The 20,411-nt window shown below is 41.8% G+C and overlaps 1 protein-coding gene across 4 annotated transcripts in view; it reads left to right on the top strand.

The window, feature by feature from the left end:
• Positions 1–13,806, top strand: part of ZNF217 (zinc finger protein 217) — a 32,736-nt gene extending 18,930 nt beyond the window's left edge. For all 4 annotated transcript variants that reach the window (XM_083446791.1, XM_083446789.1, XM_083446788.1 and 1 more), the window contains 5 exons: positions 220–1,985; positions 4,736–4,861; positions 5,647–7,188; positions 9,823–9,949; positions 11,145–13,806. In XM_083446791.1, coding sequence (XP_083302917.1) covers positions 584–1,985; positions 4,736–4,861; positions 5,647–7,188; positions 9,823–9,932 — 3,180 coding nt within the window. In that variant the 5' untranslated portion in view covers positions 220–583 and the 3' untranslated portion in view covers positions 9,933–9,949; positions 11,145–13,806. The remainder of the gene's footprint in view (positions 1–219; positions 1,986–4,735; positions 4,862–5,646; positions 7,189–9,822; positions 9,950–11,144) is intronic.
• Positions 13,807–20,411: the final 6,605 nt, after the last annotated feature.

Consider the following 20,411-nt stretch of genomic DNA (forward strand, 5'->3'; position numbering starts at 1 on the left):
TTTTTATCGAATTCCATACATTTTCCTCCCTGACATTCCTGGTTATCTATGGTGACTTAAGGGAGTAGTTTATTACTTAATCTGAATATTGGTAGCAGTATAAAACATGAATAAATCATATAAAATATACTAGTTTAATCTCTTGTTTTTAAACAAAAGTATTTTATTATATCCATGTTTCCTTAGTTAATGTTTGTGTGTTAAATCTTCTCTCCATAGGTGGTGAATTTCTTGGTGCTGCTAAACCATTTCCATATTTCTTTGGGCTTAAGAAGACCTGAATTTTTTACATGTGGAGATATATGCAGGCTAGTTTCTTTGAAGTTTAAATGAACTGAAAAGGCTTCACAGAGAGCATAAACAATCCAATACCTTCATTGGAGAACTGATGGGGCACTTTTATAAATAGTTTGTATTGCGTGAGGATCTCTACCCCTACCGATGAGCAAAAACATTCAACAAACTTCTCTCGATGGTCCTCTGGGCTTGGACATTTGTGAGTAAACAGGTGGGAAGCCACTGAAGTGGCCTTAATCTCCAACGCAAAAAAGCCTAGAATCCATGTTAACATCTTCAAAGGAATATGCCTACTCAACCTCTTTTAGCATATATGGATGGACCAGATGGCATAGCAAGTACTGTTGGTTCACGTATGGAGAACAATGATGCCACTATGCCAATAAAAGGGGCCAACACAATCTCGTACAAGAACTTGCAAGACAAGTTCTTAATGCAAGGGGAAGGATGCATGCCTTTGGATTGCATGTTTTGTGATCAGACTTTCAAGCATCCAGAAGATCTTGGTAAGCATGTCTTAATGCAGCACAGGCCAACACTCTGCGAACCAGCAGTTCTGCGTGTAGAAGCGGAATACCTTAGCCATCTTGATAAAGGACAAGTGAAAACAGACTTGCCACCCTCAGATGCCAATGAAAAGGATAGCCAAGATTTCAGTTGCGTGGTTTGTGGACAAACATTTGAGGAGGCATATGATGTTGAGGCCCACATGAGAAAGCACAAGGACTCTTTCACTTACTGGTGCAGTGTTTGTGGGAGGAGATTTAAGGAGCCATGGTTCCTCAAAAATCACATGAGAACACATACCGGTAAGCCTGGTTCTAGAAGCAAGACACCTCAAGGATCAGAGAGTCCTATAACCATAAATGAGGTTGTACAGGACCAAGTAACTGAAAGTATTACATCACCTTACAAAATCTGCATGGTTTGTGGCTTCCTATTTCAGAATAAGGAAAGTTTAATTGAGCACAGTAAAGTACATACCAAAGATTCAGTAGCCAGTGATGATGGCTCACAAGCTGATCCAGATGACAAAGGAAATGGATCGCCCAGGGAAGAATTTTTGCAGTTTTTAAACTTAAAACCACGTATGCCTCTTAGCAATAAAAAGCAAGAAAAGCCTGTGAAATGGATAGCAGAGTTGGATCCGTTCAGTACGTATCAGGCATGGCAACTGGCTACCAAAGGGAAAATTGCTACTGGCCATGGGCAAGTGAAAGAGCCAGGGCATGAAGGAAGTACAGACAATGATGACTCCTCTTCTGATAAAGAAGAGCTTGGGGAAATTTGGAATGCAAACAAAGCAAGCCAAATTGAAAGCACGGGGAAGATCAAGGCAAGCAAAAGTGGAAGTTTCACAGCGATTGGTAATATACCACAAGACAAATTCAAATATCCTGGCCGTGAAGTGCCTTCTATGGAGATGGATTCAAAATTGTCCCAGAACAAAGACAAGCCCACACATTGTTCAGAGTGTGGCAAAGCCTTTCGAACTTACCACCAGCTTGTCCTTCACTCAAGAGTACATAAGAGAGACCGAAAGAATGATTTAGAAGCCAGCTCTGTTGAAGGAAAGCAGCCAAGAGCATGCCTTACAGATGTCGGGACTGGGGATGAGAATGGAGTAGGAGAACGAGGGGAAGGAGGCTCTGAAGATGGATCAGAGGATGGACTAATAGAGACCTTAGGTAAGAGCTACTAAGAAGTTGTGATTCCCTTTTAGCTCACTTGTTCACGTATCCATTATCTAAACCACATTGGTTTATTTTTTTAAAGTTACTGACAGAGATTTTTGCTAGTAATGCTATATTAACACCCTTCTTCCTAGGTGCAGGTATTCAGCATTTTGCTGCTTAAAAGTCATGGCATAATTCCTTTCTTGTAAGTGCACTTAAGGGAAGGATGCTTGCGTAATCCTTTGTACAGCATGTTCCATGTACACATGACTGCATCTTGCCCTTTCTAGCAATGTGCAGACCTGTAGTTCAGGTTAGTATAATGGAGCACTAGCCATTCTGTTGATGGCTGAATAACTTTTGTTTCTTTGCCATAAAACCTGGAGAAACTTCGTTGTTTCTCAATTCTTTGCCAACTGGTACTGAGCTCCAAATGATTCATGATCATTTAGGTTGTGGTGTCATTAGTGCATAGTTGCTAGTGCATTAATTGTTAAAATATGAAAATTTTGAGAAGATAAAAATTACTCTTATTTTATGAGATGACTAGGTGCATTTCCTGTCCATGTTTTCTGTGTGCACCACCATTCTGCAGCCGTAAATGAAATTGCACCTCCAAGCAATGGCATTAGAAAGAACCTGAAACGCCCTTTGTTGATTATAATACTGTGCTTGCTGCCCTCTAGTGTTATTTCTTGGGAGTTGCATGTAGGAGCTAGAAGGACGGAGAGAAAAAACTGTTTATATGACTATCAAATGAAGAACTGGAACCTGCTGTGATGAACAGATAACAAAAGATTTCCCCCCTTTAAATGTATTACAGAAAACCAGGCACTTGTTAGGGTGAACATTTTTTTTTTTTACTCAAAACAATTAATTTTTATAAAAGAGAAATTCTTCTGTTCCAGTACTATGAAAGACTTATACAAGCAAATGAACTATGAAGGTGTCCCGCACTAGCGTTACAATATTTGAACAAAATTCTGTTTACTGTTGAACTAAAATACTTCCCGTAGGGTTGGGTTTAATACTGTACATTCAGTAATAATAATAAATAATAATATTTGTACCCCACAGATTCGGTAGATTTGTTTCAACTTGTGCAGTGCACTTTGGGTTTGTTCCTCTTGGAAGTCTAACTTTACATTTTGTTTTTCCAGTACATCTATTGTTGAACTAGCAATGCAAGTCTAATAAACTCATTATGCCCACATACACCATGCCAGTTAACATTATTTCTAGTTTGGGGTGGGGCTGGGATACAGCAACCATACGTGTTGCTGTTGCATGCTCAATAGCCCAGCCGAAGTGTGTGTGTGTGTTAAATGGCCAACAAAACTCCCAAACAAACATATTTAATCTCCATTCTGGTGACTCCTGCTGTTTCCCCCCCCCCCCTTTAAAATGGCCCCAACACAACATAGCATCAGGTCATTTGGGGATTAAGAAGAATAGTTGGGCCACCTATAGATTTGAGTTAAAGCTGTGTCAAAAGTTAAAACTAAAAACCACTCAAAACATCAGCCCCCACCCCCTTGTTGGTATCGTTCTCCATTCTCAGGTGCCCACTCGGAAGCCCCGTCTGGTGGAAATTGCTTGAAACTTAGGAGACCTCAAGGGAAATAATCTGTGTTCTCATGGGGTTTACAAACTCAGAATTAACTCAGAGTTAATTTTGTTAGAATACGGTGCATAGGCCAATTGATAGTGATGTTGATGCTGATAGTGTGTTAATACACTGCATGGTAGTAAAGGAAAAGGAGCAGTAGGGGTAGGAGATGCATGGCTCATACTGCATATGTGTCTAGTAGTGGTAGCCACAATAACACATGCTGTTGTCATTATAGATGCCGAACATGCTTGGATCCAGTACAGTGGTACCTTGGTTCCCAAACTTAATCTGTTCCAGAAGTCCGTTCCAAAACCAAAGCATTCCAAAACCAAGGCACGTTTTCCCATAGAAAGTAATGCAACACGGACTTTTAAAAACAACCCCTAAAACAGCATTTTTACTATCTAACAAGACCATTGATCCATAAAATGGATCCATAAGATGAAAGCAATAATCAGTGCACTGTACTATAAAATAAATAAGACAGTATTGTAGATGATAAAAATTAAAATTATTTTTTTTCCTTGCCTGCACTGATGATAGTCATTGTTTGGAGGGGGGACTTTTATCCATTTCCACAGTCACACAATCAATCAATCAGTTGCTGAACTGGGTTCCAGTCAGAAAAACAAGTCACAAAAATGAAGTCACAAGTCAAAGTCCCATAAAAGTAAGAACAAGCCACACAAACAAAAATGCAAAAAAAAGCAAAAACAAAAGCACCAAATATCACCTCAGAACACTGCAATTCGGAATGGAAGGCTTCAGTTACAATGGGGGGGGGGTGGGACAACGAAAATAAGCAGCGCAACAGTACAAACAGAAGGCAGGAAGATTTAATTACGATGGGGGGGACACACAAATAAGCAGCACAACAGTACAAATGGAAGGCAGGGAAGCTTTAATTATGATGGGAGGGGCGCAAATTAGCAGCACAACAGTGCAAATGGAAGCTCAGGAGCACATTCGGCTTCCAAAGCAAAGTTCGCAAACTGGAACACTGACTTCCAGGTTTGTAGTGTTCAATTTCCAAGTTGTTCCATTTTAGAAATTTGTTCGGGAACTAAGCTGTTCGAAAACCGAGGTACCACTGTATTCACTTTTATAACATGGTTTGTTTGTGTTTTTTCTTTTTTTCCTTTTCCCAAAGATAAGAACGAAGATGGCATAGAAAGGGCAAAAGTTAAAAATCTTGGCGCCTCTAGAGAATGCAGCTATTGTGGGAAGTATTTCCGCTCAAACTATTACCTCAATATTCATCTCAGAACTCACACAGGTAAAATGAATTAAACTCGCTTCACAATGGTTGGTGCCTGAACTGAAGGAAATTTCATGATTAGGATAATTCCAGCTTTGGTGTTTGATACACTTCCCAGAATCAGCTTACTGCATGCTGAGGAAATACAGTAACCCAGTATGTGGTGTTCAGTGAACTCCAGAGAACTGTGATGTTCAGTGCTAGAAGCTATATGTGTGTTGGGAGGAGAGGCTGTTACACTTCCCTATTGACTCCAAGAATGTAAGCATCTTCATCAACATTGATGGCTCAGAGCCCACCTCAGAGATTTAGCTTGTAGAAGGACGTGGAAATTCTCAAGTTGCTTTGCCAATTGCTTGAGGGTGGGGGAGGGTGGTAAAGGTCCTTGACATGCGTTATACTATTCCAGAAGGATGTGATGGCACTCCTTAGTGTTCAGCTTCAGTTGCTTACGGCTACATGGCTCAATCCTGGCTAACCAAGAGACTCACACAGTGATGCTGACCTCTTGAAAATGTATGCAACTATAGGGAGGATTATCACTTTGGCTATATGCTTTGTTGTTCATCCTTACTTTTGTCATGTGTTTAGCAAAATGGTCATCTAAACTAAAGCAGCTAAAACTTCCTCTAAATCAAAGAGATATTAGTACTTAGTGAAGCTCCAGTGTTAGATTTTGGCAAAATATTGATTTCCCAGCATATTTAGTGGAGATGGGAAAGGATAGCACAGATTCCCTTCTTGTGTTGTTTTAGCAGAGGGAAATGGTAATAGCTCTGACTTCTCGTTTGCAACTCTTTCAGGTGAAAAACCATACAAATGTGAATTTTGTGAGTATGCAGCAGCCCAGAAAACATCTTTGCGATATCACTTGGAGAGACACCACAAGGACAAGCAAACAGAAGCTGCAGCAGATGTGAAAATTGACAGTAAAGGTTTGCTATCTTCTCAGGAGATGGGCTTTTTGCCAGTCGGCGATTGTGTTCCGGAAACCAAAAATCTGAAAAGGCTCCTGGAAGATGCCAAAGATGCTAAAGGAGGCCCACCTGTAAAACAGCAGAAAGAAATGCTTTCCTCTTTTCAGACTGCACTGAACAATATCACTCAGGACACAAATAAAGGTACAAACTATGGTGGCTCAAATGATGGTGCATCAGTTCCATGCCTTGAAAACTTAAAGTTGGAAAAAATTGAAATAGAGCTTCAGGAAAACAAGCACGTTGATAGGTCTGAGAAAAGGAATTACGTTTTGCCAGAAAGTGTGCTTTATTCTGGTGCTGTGAAAGGTGAAACAAATACGGCTCTTCTAAGCGACATTTCAGAAAACTCGAAATGCAGACTAATAGCTCAAGAAAAGCCCTTAAATTTGTCTACTGGCTGTTCTCTGGATGCTTCAGTAACTGCTGCCTCTCAGTGCTCCTTAGCAACCAGCACCTGCTCCTTTTGTACTTACCGAACACTATATCCAGAGGTTCTAATAATGCACCGGCGATTGATGCATAAGCCCCCCAATAATTCCAACGCTGCTAATAAAAATAGCATCAGAAATAGGGCAGCTCTTAAAGCCAGACGTACTGGATGCCCACCTTATCTTCTGGGAAAGGATGTGCACCCTCTGCCTCTTAACCCTGGGAAAATCAAGTCTTCCTTGCCTACCCAGTCAAAATCCCCGCATGTGGAGAAGGCTAAACATTGTCCCACTCCACGGAGCAAAGCACCCATTTTTTCAGCATTGAACTCTAGCAGCTCGGCACCAAGTAACTTGAAATCATGCAAACTGCAAGTGATTGGAGGTCAGATTAGTAGCTCTAGACCACAACATGAAACCCACAACAGCCCTAGTAGCACTCCTGTGCAGGATAGAGGGAAAAAGCTGGATCCTAAAGCAAGAGTTTTGGCTTCTCAATTAGGCATAGCAAGTAGCAACATAAATGGCTCTCTTGAGACTCCGTTGAACGAATCTGCCTGGTCAAGCAATCGAGGAATAGAGTTTCTCAGTAACAGACCTGCAGGGAATATAAACTTGGAATTTGATGGACTGCCTTCTAAAAGAGCAAGGTCTAATCTTTTGGCTCCAGAACAGATTGACCCTATGCTGTATCGGAGAGGGAACGATGCTGGCAGATTACATATTGCAGGCAGATATGCAGGTCTGCTACCTCAGGAATATTCACACACCAAACCTGCTGCCTCTTTCCTCCCAGCCAAACAAGGGCTCATGAGCTCTGAAGTAGATGCTATAAATCCAGTGACTATTCTGAAGCCATACGAAACATATGGTCCTGGGCCATATTACAGTTCCTGTGGATCAAGTAGCAGCCAAGTCCCCAGCTCTTCAAAAGAAGGTATTCACACTGTGTTTCAGCACTTTAAAAACAAACTAATGCTTTCTGCTTGCTGAATCAAATTATCATGTTTTAAGTGACTGCACTGCTCACAAAAACTAGAATTTACCAGCCATTTATTTAATCCTCAGTGTGTATTTAAGAACTTGGATGTGATTGCTGTTGTCTCATTAATCCTGGGCTTATTAAATGTATCTGGGGGAAAATAGGATAGCAGACATATATTTACTTGCTGCTACAAAGTGGTGCCCAATCACAACTATGGTAAAAACTTGGATATCTCTGTGGGATATTTTGACTTATTCCCCAAAGGAGATCAACGCATGGCTTCTACTGTGAACCCAAAAATTTCCCATCCAGACATTGTAAGATAGGTCACTCTGTTTTTCTTTTTCTGACCAATCGCCAGTAATAATTTCTTTTTTTAAGAAATGAGAGTGATCACTTACCTCCTCCTTTACTTCCCCAAGGGCTTACATTACCAGAAGACAGGGATTTGGCACCACACTATGTTTTCACACAGCATGTTGCTAAGAGCAGCTGCCTTCAAGCTGCATAGTTTCTGTTTTGCAGAAACTGTTGTGCATGTAGTTTTTATGTCAGCCACCCTGGGTGCTCTTTTGGGAGGAAGGGCAGGGCAGGAAAAAAGAACACTTAATAAAAAAATAAGGGAGGGAGAACAGAGCCCTAGTTCCTGCTCTTTGTTATACAGCACTGGGTGGGTTGGGGGAGGCTAGGTGTGGGACTCCCTGCCTCCTTTTCTAAACTTTGTCAGTAACTTCTTAAAGCTAGAAAGAAGAGTTATGCCCTATGCCATGTTGGAGAAGGCTGCAGACATGCCAAATTCATGGGTATAGCTGGTGACCACACTTGCTGGCCTGAGTCTTTAGGTTCAGGTGGTGACCATTTTATGCATGTCCAGTTGACATGTGACTAGTGACGTATGGGTTGTTTCAATCCAGAACGAGGGCAGAACAGGATGGGCTTATGCACACTTGGGGCCCAGGAATGGAACCCCCACATAAAATGGTCACTGCCTGTATATGTATGCCTGCTCAGAGAAAAAAGCATCAGCACAAGATGTGCAACCTGGACTTAGATCCAGGGCCAGCACAACGCTTGAGAGTACCTGGGACAAAGTACTCTCACTAAAATGCTGCCTTGTTGCCCCTCCTGAAATAATAGTTTTCCAGGTGCAAGGGGAGCAGCAACAGGCACAAGTGGGAACAGACAGCAGTTGGGGGCCATGCAGTACTGAAAGTAGCGGAGCTCCAGGTTTCTCAGCACAGGGAAGCACTAGGTTCGGTCAGGTGGCTGCAGCCGCAGATTTCATTTCCCCAGAATGCTTCAGAGCTGCAAACTGAAATTGCAGAGGGATTACACATTTGGGTAGGGCATTGGGTTTAGTGAAGATGGCGGCACTGGAGCTGCTGGGTCCTTCACAGGTCCCCCCCCCCAAAAAAAAAACAGGACCCTTCACAGGTCCCCCCACCTAAATTAAAAAAGGGAAGGGGGTGCCATCAACAGCTACAGGACCCCTGGGATTTTTCCAGCCATGCTGTGTGCTGATTCAGCACTTGCCTGAATCATGTGACTAATACATCACATGAAGCAGTAGTATGGTAGTGGCTCATGTAGCTTTATCTCTGGGATGGTATGGACTTACTGTGGTTGTTTGTCACAGGAGCAGTTCCTGAATTACATTAGTGATATAGTTGCTATTCGCCCTTGGCTGCAGTGAAGTAAGAATAAAGAAAGCATGAGGAAGCATGTGGGAAGTGCCTGCACCTACATTTTCATGGCTGTAATGGTGACAAGGCTTTCTCCATGTGTTCAGATCCCTCTTGTGCAGCTTCTTTATTCCTATTTTCCAGAGTGGTCTCAATCGGATTATTTGTTTTGAATAATTCAGGAAATTATGTATGCTAAGAGTTGGGATGAGCAGCGGCTAAAGTGCTTTGCTGCCTCAGGCCAGGGTTTTGGCTAGATGATTTGAACCCACGGTTCTACAAACTCGCTGCCTTGTTTTGCAATAAAGCTGCATTCACGTGGTTATTATTCCAGCACAAGTCCCGTCCCCCCCCCCCCCAAATTTGGGTATAAAACTAGCAAGTCAGTTGTCTTGCGGAAACAAATTGGTAACAGTGCATAATATGGGAGCTAGATTCGGCTTGTGCAAGGAACTCGTGCTAGTCTTGTAACATTTTTTTGCACCTCTCACCCAGCTTTAAAACAATTGGATTCATGTCATGCTACAAACTGCTTTTGGTTTCAAAAGCAGTTGGTGCTGTTTTGAGGGGAAAGCTACTATATAGCACCCCCCCTTGAGCTTGTGCAAAAAGTTTCATGGTTCATTGGGTCCTGACCATTGTGTTTCGTTGAGGTATGCAGATCATTATCATTGTCTGAAGTAATTCTTCCAGCATTTTGCATTCAAGATAGATTCAGCTGAGTTCATGAAAACGATCAAAATGTAATTGCAAAAAGTGTGTTTATAGACAAGTTAGTCATTTGAGCAAGGGCAGAGGAAGAATGCCATGGTTATTTCACTAAGTTCTTGAAATTAGTTTTGTGGCTATTTCTGGCCTTACTGGTAATGTCTTCTAATGTGCTGGGTGTTGTTTTTTTAATTAGGAAAAAGGCCAGTGTCGTATCAACACTTGTCTAGCACCATGCTGCAGAAAAGAGGTTACGAGAGGCTTATTGGCAATACACATAATCGACTGAATGACAAGAGAACATGATTTTGCTACAATGAATGGTAAACAACTTTTTTTATTAAAAAAAATTAACCTCGGGAATAAGGATCTTCCCCCCTCCCCACAATTCACATATTGGCAGTAATGAGAAAAAGTAATGAGAATTGGTTGTTGCAGACCCTTATCAAAAAGTGGGCATTATGTGCTTGTCAGTGGTCAAAATGTAAAAATATCATGAGATACAACTAAAAAGGAGTTACTGTCCATCATGCCTGTGAGGTTCAGCTTGTTATATGTTGTGCCATCCTGTTGTAGTTTAGTTTCGGTGAGTTTTAAGAGCTTTGCTTCTTTATGCGAAGGACAGAATCTTTATTGAATGGCACTGGTTTATTCGTGTTCTCATGGTATCTAAAATAATGCTTTGATTTGCTTATGCTTATCTTTCGTAATTGAGATGGCTACCCAGGACTATTCAGTTTAAATATTGTCTGTTCTGTGGTCCTGCTGCCTGTCTGTCTGAGAAACTAGGGTGCAGCCCTAAGCTGTGTGGTTTCTCCATTTTAAGGAGAAAAGGGTGCTGTGTGAAAGGATTTGCTCTGTTATGTAAATATGAGTCTGAGTTGCCAAGCACTCTTACTGGGCTTATTGAATGAATGGCTTTGGCCCAGTAGCTTTGATATTCCAGTGGTCAGGGTTGTCCTATATTGCTGCCCCTAACAGTTTAAGTATCAACACTTTTTAAAGAAACAATGTTAGTGTGTTGACATATCTCAAATAGTGTATGATTCACCTGAAGATTCCCCTCTTCACCTTCCTGGAAATGTTTTCTTACTTGGTTTTCTAAGTGTCTGTCCTTCATTTACCTTGCTTGACCCCTCCCCCCCCCCGTTGTTTACAAGAGGATATGTGGTTAAGGCCATTTAACGGGAACATTCAGGTCCTTGGTAGTGCACTAAAACTAAAATATAACTCTTGTAAGGAAAGATTGAGGGGAAATGGGTAACACAATGGCAATGTGTCGCTGATCAAGCATTCCTTTATGTAATTGGGGAGAATTTGCCAAGGGGTGTGTGTGCTATTTTCCATGTTCTGGCACCAGAGTTTATAATCTGTAGCCTAAAGTTCAACACAGTTTTTCCTACATTTGTAATCACTTCTAAGTAGTATTATTTCTGAAGTTTACAGCCCCACTATGCTGCTTTTTTTGTATCTGTTGTGAGTCATTGCCATAGAACCCTTTTTGTTTGTGTGTTCCAGGTATGAAGATGCAAATTTTGATTTCCCTTGCAGTTCATCTCTTGAGAATAATGAATGATGAAAGCTACCAAACTAAGCTGTGATTGTACTGTTGTATAGAGAGAAACACTACAGTTCTGTAATGGAAGGTCTGACCCCATTTGTACATTGTGGACCTAAACACTGTCTTCTCAAGACTAGCTTGCAAAGAACTGGCAAATGCATCTGTTCCTGATCTTGAATAATATTTTTTCTCAGAATTATCATTGACCAAATATTCAATATAAAGTATATTTTTGCATACTTGAGTGCTGCTGAAAAGAGATCCAATTTAGAAGCTGTGTGTAACCCTTGCACCTCAGGTAAATCTGTGCATTGAGTGTGTCTGGTTTAAATACTGGGATTATTTTTGTATAAGGGTAGTAGTTTGTCAAATTTTGTTTTGTGCTTTAACCTATGTACATTTTTGAAAACGTTTCCAAATGAACAACATACTTTTGTTTTCATCTTATGCAGTTTAAATACCAGCTGGAATAAGGCAAAAACATTAACACAAGTACCACAATCTTTTCAAAGAAACCGTGTACTTTATTTTCTATCAATAGGGAATAACACGTCTCATAATCCTTGGCATGCAGTCACAATTCAGATAAAATGCTTCTTGGCCTCCAAGCTATTACTGAAGAGGGACTTGTGCTTGCATGAGAGAGATTCAGTTTACCCCTCTTCCTCCTAAATACTCAGTTTTGTCTCCACAAATGGATCATATTGCAAAAATGCATAGCTTTAAAAATATTTTGTACATATGCCTGAAGCAGAAAACAGCATTCCTGTTGAACCCTGATGCAACTTCTTGTACCAGTTACAAAACTTTATATTTGCAAATATAGTACTCCTTGTTTGTCCAGCAGCCAAAGCAAGGACATGACCCACCCATTCATGTAGCTGTATGCATGGGGAAAGATTTCCACATGGTACTATGAAGTCCTATTCCACTCCCCACCCCACCCCCCACCCCAACATTCCTGTCCATTTTGGGCCAGAATATAATGTCATGTGCACTGCCATTACTTTCAACTGAAGGCCTGTCTCGCCTCCCCCTCCCACCTCACCCCACTCCTCCACAGATCTGTGTATATGGGGCAACTGTGGGCCTTCCCATGTTGAAGGCAATGGCCTGCACATTTCATTGTGCCCAGGGCTATATTCACCAAAGCAAAGAGGAATGGCGGTGGCTTTACTTAGGGACCCACTCCTTTACATTTGGAACTGTGTGCTGTGCATGCAGTGCAGCCCCAAGTTGGTTTGATAGCCTTGTCAAGGAACTGTTGGGGTTTTTGTGTGTGTGTGAACCCAATATTTTTTCCATTGCACATGACAATAATGAATGGAAGAGCCGTCTTGTTACCAGCCATGGTGCTGTGCATATTGATGATACAGCATGTGAAGCCTTTAATGACTCATTCTTTTCTTTGGGTTTGGATGTCAAACATTTCCAGGAAACAAATGGTTTCAAAAATAATTTTTGCACTGTTGATTTGTGTGTTTCTTATCAGATGTAAAACAGCAGAACACAGACTTTCTTGGCGATTACCCCACAACCCCATATGCAACTTTGAGACATTTTAAATTAATTTCTTACTTCCTGTGTATTAAGGGATATGTAATTTTGATGTCTCTGTAAAACTGGCAATGTAATGAAGTGCTGTGTATCAGGAAATTGTACACAATTTACCATTTTCCTGTTCATAAGCTGAGCCATATGTACATAAAATCTAGATTTGTTTTCCTAGTTTTGCACTTTTATAGCCTATTTTTTGAAGATAAATTTGCGTGGAAGATGGTTATTCTATTTTTGCCTTACCCTTCAACGAGTCTTATAGGATGTGTAAAATAACTTGTCTGTATCCTTTTTTTCAAGTAATAAATCTTAAAATATAAAAGACCAGGGCTATGTTTAACTATAGTTTGTATGTTTTTAAAAGAATCTTCCTCTTCGTTTTGGTGCAGTTTTTCCTAAAACTCTCAGTCTCTTTTCAGTATGGAAGAGAACGAAGAACGCTTTCAAATTTGATTCGGGACATCTCTCTCGTGTTACCTTTATTATGTCACTGGAGCTGCTCCAGCTCAAGCTTCTTCCTTCCCTGCAGAAATAATATCATAAGTCCTGCACTTGCTGGGTTGGTTTCCGGAAGGGGAGACACTGGTGGACCCTTTCCCCATGGCCTGGGGTTTCCAGTGCTCCTTTTGCAGCACAAAACAACGCAGCTCATAGATTGTGATGTTAACACAAGAGATGCCCTCAATTGCAGCTGTACACCCAAGCATTTCCACACGGGAGTGCCATGACAGCCCTGTCAAAACAGAGGATCTGCAGCAGCAGAACTTTGTAGATTGCAGCCCTGGTCTCCAAAGTAGGTTTTGCCCATCAGTATTAACTATGGGATACTACTGGGTTTTTTTGGTTTTTTGTTTTGCAATAGCAATGAGTATACTGGTACAAATTATCAATTTGTTGTATTTATTTCCTACCATCTTGATTTGTTTTAATTGTGGAACCTCCCTTAAGTTTGTCAGGCTGTAGACACCAATTCAAGTCATTTAATTTATGATGTGTTTTCAGTTTAGTGGAATGTGGATGTAACATGTGGATGTAAATACAACTTGGTGTTTTTTTTGCAAATACTCTCGTCCTTGTTTCACTTTCTGAACACTAGACAGTCAAAATTTTACAGGGTGGTTGCGTGGTTTTTGTTTGAACGCAAGTTGCATGCAAAATTCCAAGTACTGAACGGTCATTCTGCAAGAGGACTAAAGCAAGAAAATTTCTGAGGAGTGTCTTAGGGGGATTTATGGAGCAAAGTGAAGTAGTAAAACTGATGTCAAGCGGGGGGGGGGGGAGTCTCGGTTGTTTTCAAAAGTTTACTAGGGTTTCTTTTTAAAATATACCGTATATAGTGGTACCTTGGGTTACAGACGCTTCAGGTTACAGATACTTAAGGTTACAGACTCCGCTAACCCAGAAATAGTACCTTGGGTTAAAAACTTTGCTTCAGGATGAGAACAGAAATTGCACAGCGGTGGCGTGATGGCAGCGGAAGGCCCTATTACCTAAAGTGGTACTTCAGGTTAAGAACAGTTTCAGGTTAAGAATGGACCTCCAGAACGAATTATATTCTTAACCTGTACTTGAAACAGTCGTTCTTTGGGGTCTGCTTGCGGTACTGTTGGTCAATATTACTTTTAAAATACTTTATTGGGGGGGGGGATCCTTTGATTCAACAAATAGGTGTTCCTCCTTCATTATCAGTTCTTTGGAATCTGAATGAGGGAAAGGGCAAGGTCTGCTATATGCAGCCCCAGTAGTTAAGTGAAAATAAATGGAAAGGGCTCACTTTAGAACTAATACAAGCAAATACCAAGTTTCACTTCATTGCTCGAGAGAGGGAAAGAGCCCTTTCTCTCATGGTTTACATCACTGTGGTGTTTGAACTTCAATTTTAGAAATGCATCTTGACTGCACACACAAAATATCCACGATGTAGTATTAATCTTCAAGGCAGGTATAGCATTGTCACGCAAGTTGCATTTTTATTCTTCCCCCTAGAAAATGGGTGCAGAGGTCAAGCAGGTGTATGCATTAGTAATAAGAAAATGTCTCGTCGTACTTCTACTATTTATTAGTATTTACTAAATTTCTGTACCAACCTTCATCCGAAGATCAATATAAAAACACAAAAAATACCATAATAACAAACAAAAACAATACCTTCCATACGGAGTTGAAAAGGCGACAGATTGATATAATGTTTTTGTCTGGCTCCTAAAGATATGTAATGAAGGTGCCAGGCGAGTACTAAGAACAGGCTCCAAAAAGAGCAGTCTCAAAAGAATTATCACATGGAGCTGAGTTTGATTTCCTCCCACTTTTGCTATGTTGTTAATCTTATAATCAGCGATTCCAATGCAGATTTGGTTCTTGTGTCTCCTTCTGTGTGCCATGCAGGCAATCTGCCTTAAAAATAAAAATTAAGCACACACTTATTTTTTAAAAAAATCATTTGGCACATTTTAAAAAAAGTACAATCAGCTGGAAAAAGATTGAAAAACTTATCGGGGGTTGCAATGAGCCAATCCGTATCGTACAAAGCCAGGTTGAAGCTTCCTCTGCAGTTTCTTCCGAGTGTGATTCACAAATGGAACCTGCACGTCTGATCAGCAAAAGGGCACAAACTTGTACATTAAAGTAGCTTTAAAGAAACAGGATACATCTCTTCCATATAGAAACATGAAAGTATCACTTTTTGTATCTGACAGGCACCCTCTCAAAATTAGGTAGCAATTCGGGAAGCCTAGAAGCTTTTGCTTCTGCTGGAGTTGGTTATGCATATTTCTCAGGTGAAGAAGGTCTCCTCGCAGCTGTTTGGATCGCTGCCAAAAAGAAACCCGGAGGACTAATGTGACTACTGTATCCAAGAGATGTTTCATACAAGCAGTTTTACACACATTACAAGTGTACACATCGGCTTCTTCTAAAGCAAGTATTGGCACTGTGAGCATTGACTACTGCCTGATTAATGCTCACAACGAACAGATGAAAGTAGCTCATGCCAAATCAGACTACAGGTCAGTGCTCCCATTCGCTGCCTGACTCTCTCTCACCACAGCAGCTTTACAATAAATCAGGAATGGGGGGCCTGTGCTCCTTTACCAGATGTTGGCCTTTCTGACTGCAGCTGATGGGAATCGAGAGACCAAAAACGGTTGGTGAGCCATTGGCTCCCCATCCCTGGAGGACAGCATTAAAACAAAAAGCTGAGGATAGCAGGGAGTGGCTGCCCCCAAAGCAGAGAGCCAGTCCTCTTGTCACCCCTGCTCAGTTGCAACTCCCAGGTGTGGGGTTGTCAGTTCTGTTGAGCCTTGACTACAGATTCAGGTACCGTGCATATATTTACGATGTGAATGCTTTACTTACAAGGTTCTATGGGAGACGGAAGAGTTAAAGATGCCTGAAAAGGAAGAGAGAAGCACCTGGGGACATGTTGTTGTTGTTTAGTTGTTTAGTCGTGTCTGACTCTTCGTGACCCCATAGACCAGAGCACGCCAGGCGCTCCAGGCCTCTTGCAGTTTGGTCAAACTCATGTTGGTAGCTTCGAGGACACTGTCCAACCATCTTGTCCTCTGTCGTCCCCTTCTCCTTGTGCCCTCCATCTTTCCCAACATCAGGGTCTTTTCCAGGGAGTCTTCTCTTCTCATGAGGTGGCCAAAGTATTGGAGCCTCAGCTTCACGATCTGTCCTTCCAGTGAGCACTCAGGGCTGATTTCCTTAAGAATGGAGAGGTTTGATCTTCTTGCAGTCCAGGGACCATCAAGAGTCTCCTCCAGCACCATAATTCAAAAGCATCAATTCTTCGGCGATCAGCCTTCTTTATGGTCCAGCTCTCACTTCCATACATCACTACTGGGGAAACCATAGCTTTTAACTATATGGACCTTTGTTGGCAAGGTGATGTCTCTGCTCTGCCAGGTGGATCACGTTTGGTCAAAACTCTCCACTATGACCTATCCATCTTGAGTGGCCCTGCGCAGCATAGCTCATAGCTTCTCTGAGTTATTCAAGCCCCTTCACCACGGCAAGGCAGTGATCCATGAAGGGGACCTGGGGACATAGGAAGCTGTTAACCCATTGATTCATGTGCTTCAGTATTTGCACCAGGGTCTGGGTAACCACTTTCAGCCGGTAGGCTGGGTCAATAAGTGACCAGCCATCTATGGTCCAAATGGAACAAGTGGGTGGGGCTGGCCATCTGTACAAACATCTGTTGTCACATAACAGTAGGTGGATTACATCCCTGCTGAAAGTAATGGGGCATGCATTCTGCACCAAAGTTTAAATAGCACTGTATTTGGAGCTCTGCTGCAAAAGAAAAAACGGTGCACTCTAAGCTGTGTGCTTTACATGTGTGCCAAGACTTTACCTGTCCCTTGCCTGATGTCAGGTGAGTGAGAGCTGCTGATCAAAAATAGTTTTGCTGGCTTATTCAGTCTATACCAGTGTTTCCCAATCTTGGGTCTCCAGCTGTTTTGGGACTACAACTCCCATAACCCCTAGCTAGCAGGACCAGTGGTCAAGGATGATGGGATTTGTAGTCCAAAAATAGCTCGAGACTCGAGATTGGGAAACACTGGTCTATACGTTGCAGATTTCCTACAGGTGGTTTACAGGGGCACCTCCCAGCCTTGCCTGGAGATACCAAACCTGGATGCAAAGCACTTGCTCTACCCATGAGCCACAGCTCCCTCCCCCCGCCTCATTTCCTCCCCATCAATTGGTTCTCTCAGTCCCTCTATTAGCATTATGATTCCTCCGCACATGCAAGGAACCAGTCATTCAGTGTGGCAGCACAAGAGCCTGTGCAGAGTAGTGGTTGAAGTATTGGACTAGGAACTGGGAGACCAGGGTTCGAATTCTCCTCTCAGCCATGAGATTCACAGGGTGCCCTGAGGCCAATCGGTGCCTCTCAGCTGAGCCTACCTCACAGTGTTGATGGGATTAAACAAGGCGGAGACCGCCTTGAAGAAAAATGTGAGATATAAATGCAATACATATAAATAAATAAAACACTTAAAAAGTATGTACTTGGGGGAAAGTACATGAAAGTACCATACATAAATTTTGGAACTCCCCATTACAGCCTTTGTGCTGTTTTGTTTTTTCGTGCCTGCTAAAATCTTGTTTGTTTCAGCAAGCCTACTCAGGCAAGCAAGTTTTAAACATGCTGTTTTTCACATCTAATTTTATTATGCATAGTGGTTTTAAGTTTGCTGGCTTTGTTTAAGGTTTTTATGTTGAACCTGTTTTTAAATTCTTATTGGTATTTTTAATGAATATTTAGATTTCTTTGTAAACCACTCAGAGATTTTCATAGCAAGCACCGTATTTTTCGCTCTATAAGATGCACCAGACCACAAGACACACCTAGTTTTTGGAGGAGGAAAACAAGAAAAAAAATATTCTGAATCTCAGAAGCCAGAACACCAAGAGGGATCGCTGCGCAGTGAAAGCAGCAATCCCTCTTGCTGTTCTGGCTTCTGGGATAGCTGCGCAGCCTGCATTCGCTCCATAAGACGCACACACATTTCCCCTTACTTTTTAGGAGGGGGAAAAGTGAGTCTTATAGAGCAAAAGGTATGGTAGTATATAAAGTTTGTTAAGCAAAATGAGACAAACATGGGGATTGTCTCATAATCTGCCAGGTGACTGACAGCCATGCTTATTTTAAGATGGTACTAGAGTCCTGTAAAATGTACCAGGTGAAACAAGAGGCTTAAAATGATATCTATTGATGCCCCCAATTTTCCACTTCCCACATGATCTATGCAAAAGTTAGAAGAGTTCAATTTTCTTCCTCTCTCTTGAAGGGAGGGTTACAAAAATGCTTTCAAACAGGTTAATAAATTCTGTAGCTGTCACCCATTCTGAACCTGATTTAGGCCTGGTTATTCAATTACCTATCCCCGCTAAATGTTCTCCAGTTTAGCTAACTTGTTCCATGGAGATTTAGGTGGATTAAGTATTCCTTTTAAAATCAACAGCAGCATGTTTGGGTTTTCAAATGTGCTGTGAATCATGCGACCACAAGGTGACAGTGTGAGCTCATGTTAGCACCTGAAACGCACACAAAGTAAAGAATGGGAAAATATTACTGAGTGCTTAGATACCAACTGCAAAGTTACCTCCGCCTAGCAGCAAGCAGAGCACAAAAGGGGCTTTCTCCCCACACATCAAGCACTACTCAGTGATCTTTCCCCTTTCCCTATTATTTCATGTGCTCAGCCATTTAAAGCTCATAGGGCTAAACTGGCCGGGGGTTAACCAGCGAAAGGAACGTAGGCAGTTCAGTGGTACAGGGGAGATTGTGATAATCTGTACTGAAGACATTAATTTTTGCTATAATCTGTACCGATTTATTTGAAGGGTGATTTGAAGAATTAATTAATGCGTGCCACTTCTGAACAATTTAAATACATTGCTTGAGCTTATCAATAAAGCTTAAGGAAATGCCAGCACCGCCACCATCATCAATATATCTGCTGTATATATGTCTATATATCTATATATATTTCAAATATCATTTTGAAATGAAGATCTGCAGGAAGAGGATCAGAAACCAGAAGGGCAGGGGGAAAAGTTTAATACCCTATACATTTTGGATCTCTCTGCTGCTTCAGCAGGGGGTTTCAAATACACAAATTCAATCTTTTGTTATGTTGGGTGAAATTAAACTTCACATTAAGCAGGGCATGCATGAGTGGAATGCTGTTCACTTGCACAACGTGACTTCCCTGCTCCACTGCAGCCCTCCCACACACCCCCTAAAGCTGTTCTGGGCTCCCCCCAACCCCCCCCATCCCAAACAGATTTAGGATGTGCAGGGTGAAGGGAAGAGAAGGGGGAGGCAAGTCCCATTGTGCAAATGGACCTCCTCCTTCTACTTGCACAGCAGGTTGTTTGTATCCCATCTCCCCTTTCTCCTTTTTTTCTTCTGCTATATTGGGAACTGGCTGAGGAACTGGCATTTGTCTTTGTAAAGATGGGCAGGGGAGAAAAAGATGTGCAAAAATAAACGGGAACAGAAAGAGTAGTCCGGAGGCAAAATACACTCTTTAATTCCAAGCCCACCTTTCCTCCAAAGATTTATCCTTGTTCTCCTCCTCTCCTTCCTCCATGCAATCCTCCATTGTTCTGGGAGTTACCCCATGCCCTCTGGAGCATATTTGGGGGCAATCAGAAGATGGAGAGAAGGGAAAACCATTGTGTTAGTGCAAATATTTAGTTGAATGCCAGCATATGGCTGTTAGGGTAGACATATGCTGCCCAGAGGGAGTGGGCAGGAAAGCATGCAATGACTGCTGATCCTAGCAGCTGTGACAGATCACTTGTGATCTTGCCCTCTGTTTTGTGCATGAAAAGAAGGAGCCACCACAGGTGGGGATAACAACCCTGGGCAGAGAGGCCCAGCAAATAATATCTCACCAAATGCCTGCAAACCTAAAGAAAGCCTAGGGCTATCCACTCTTCTCAACAATCTGAAAGAACCTAAAGAAAATCCTAGGCAATATTGCAAATTGGGTTAATCGGGTTTTTAAACTCGTGAACTCTCAATCCAGCAGTGCCTGGGCCTCTCTAGGAGAGAAATGTTTTAATGGAAAAGAAGAGGAGAGGGGGGACTTCCCGTATCACTTAAAAACATGGCCTTGGATTCTCTCTTGAAATATTTGTTTGTT

Source organism: Podarcis tiliguerta (genome assembly GCF_965153285.1).
Source record: "Podarcis tiliguerta genome assembly, chromosome: 6".
In the NCBI taxonomy this organism is placed as follows: domain Eukaryota; kingdom Metazoa; phylum Chordata; class Lepidosauria; order Squamata; family Lacertidae; genus Podarcis; species Podarcis tiliguerta.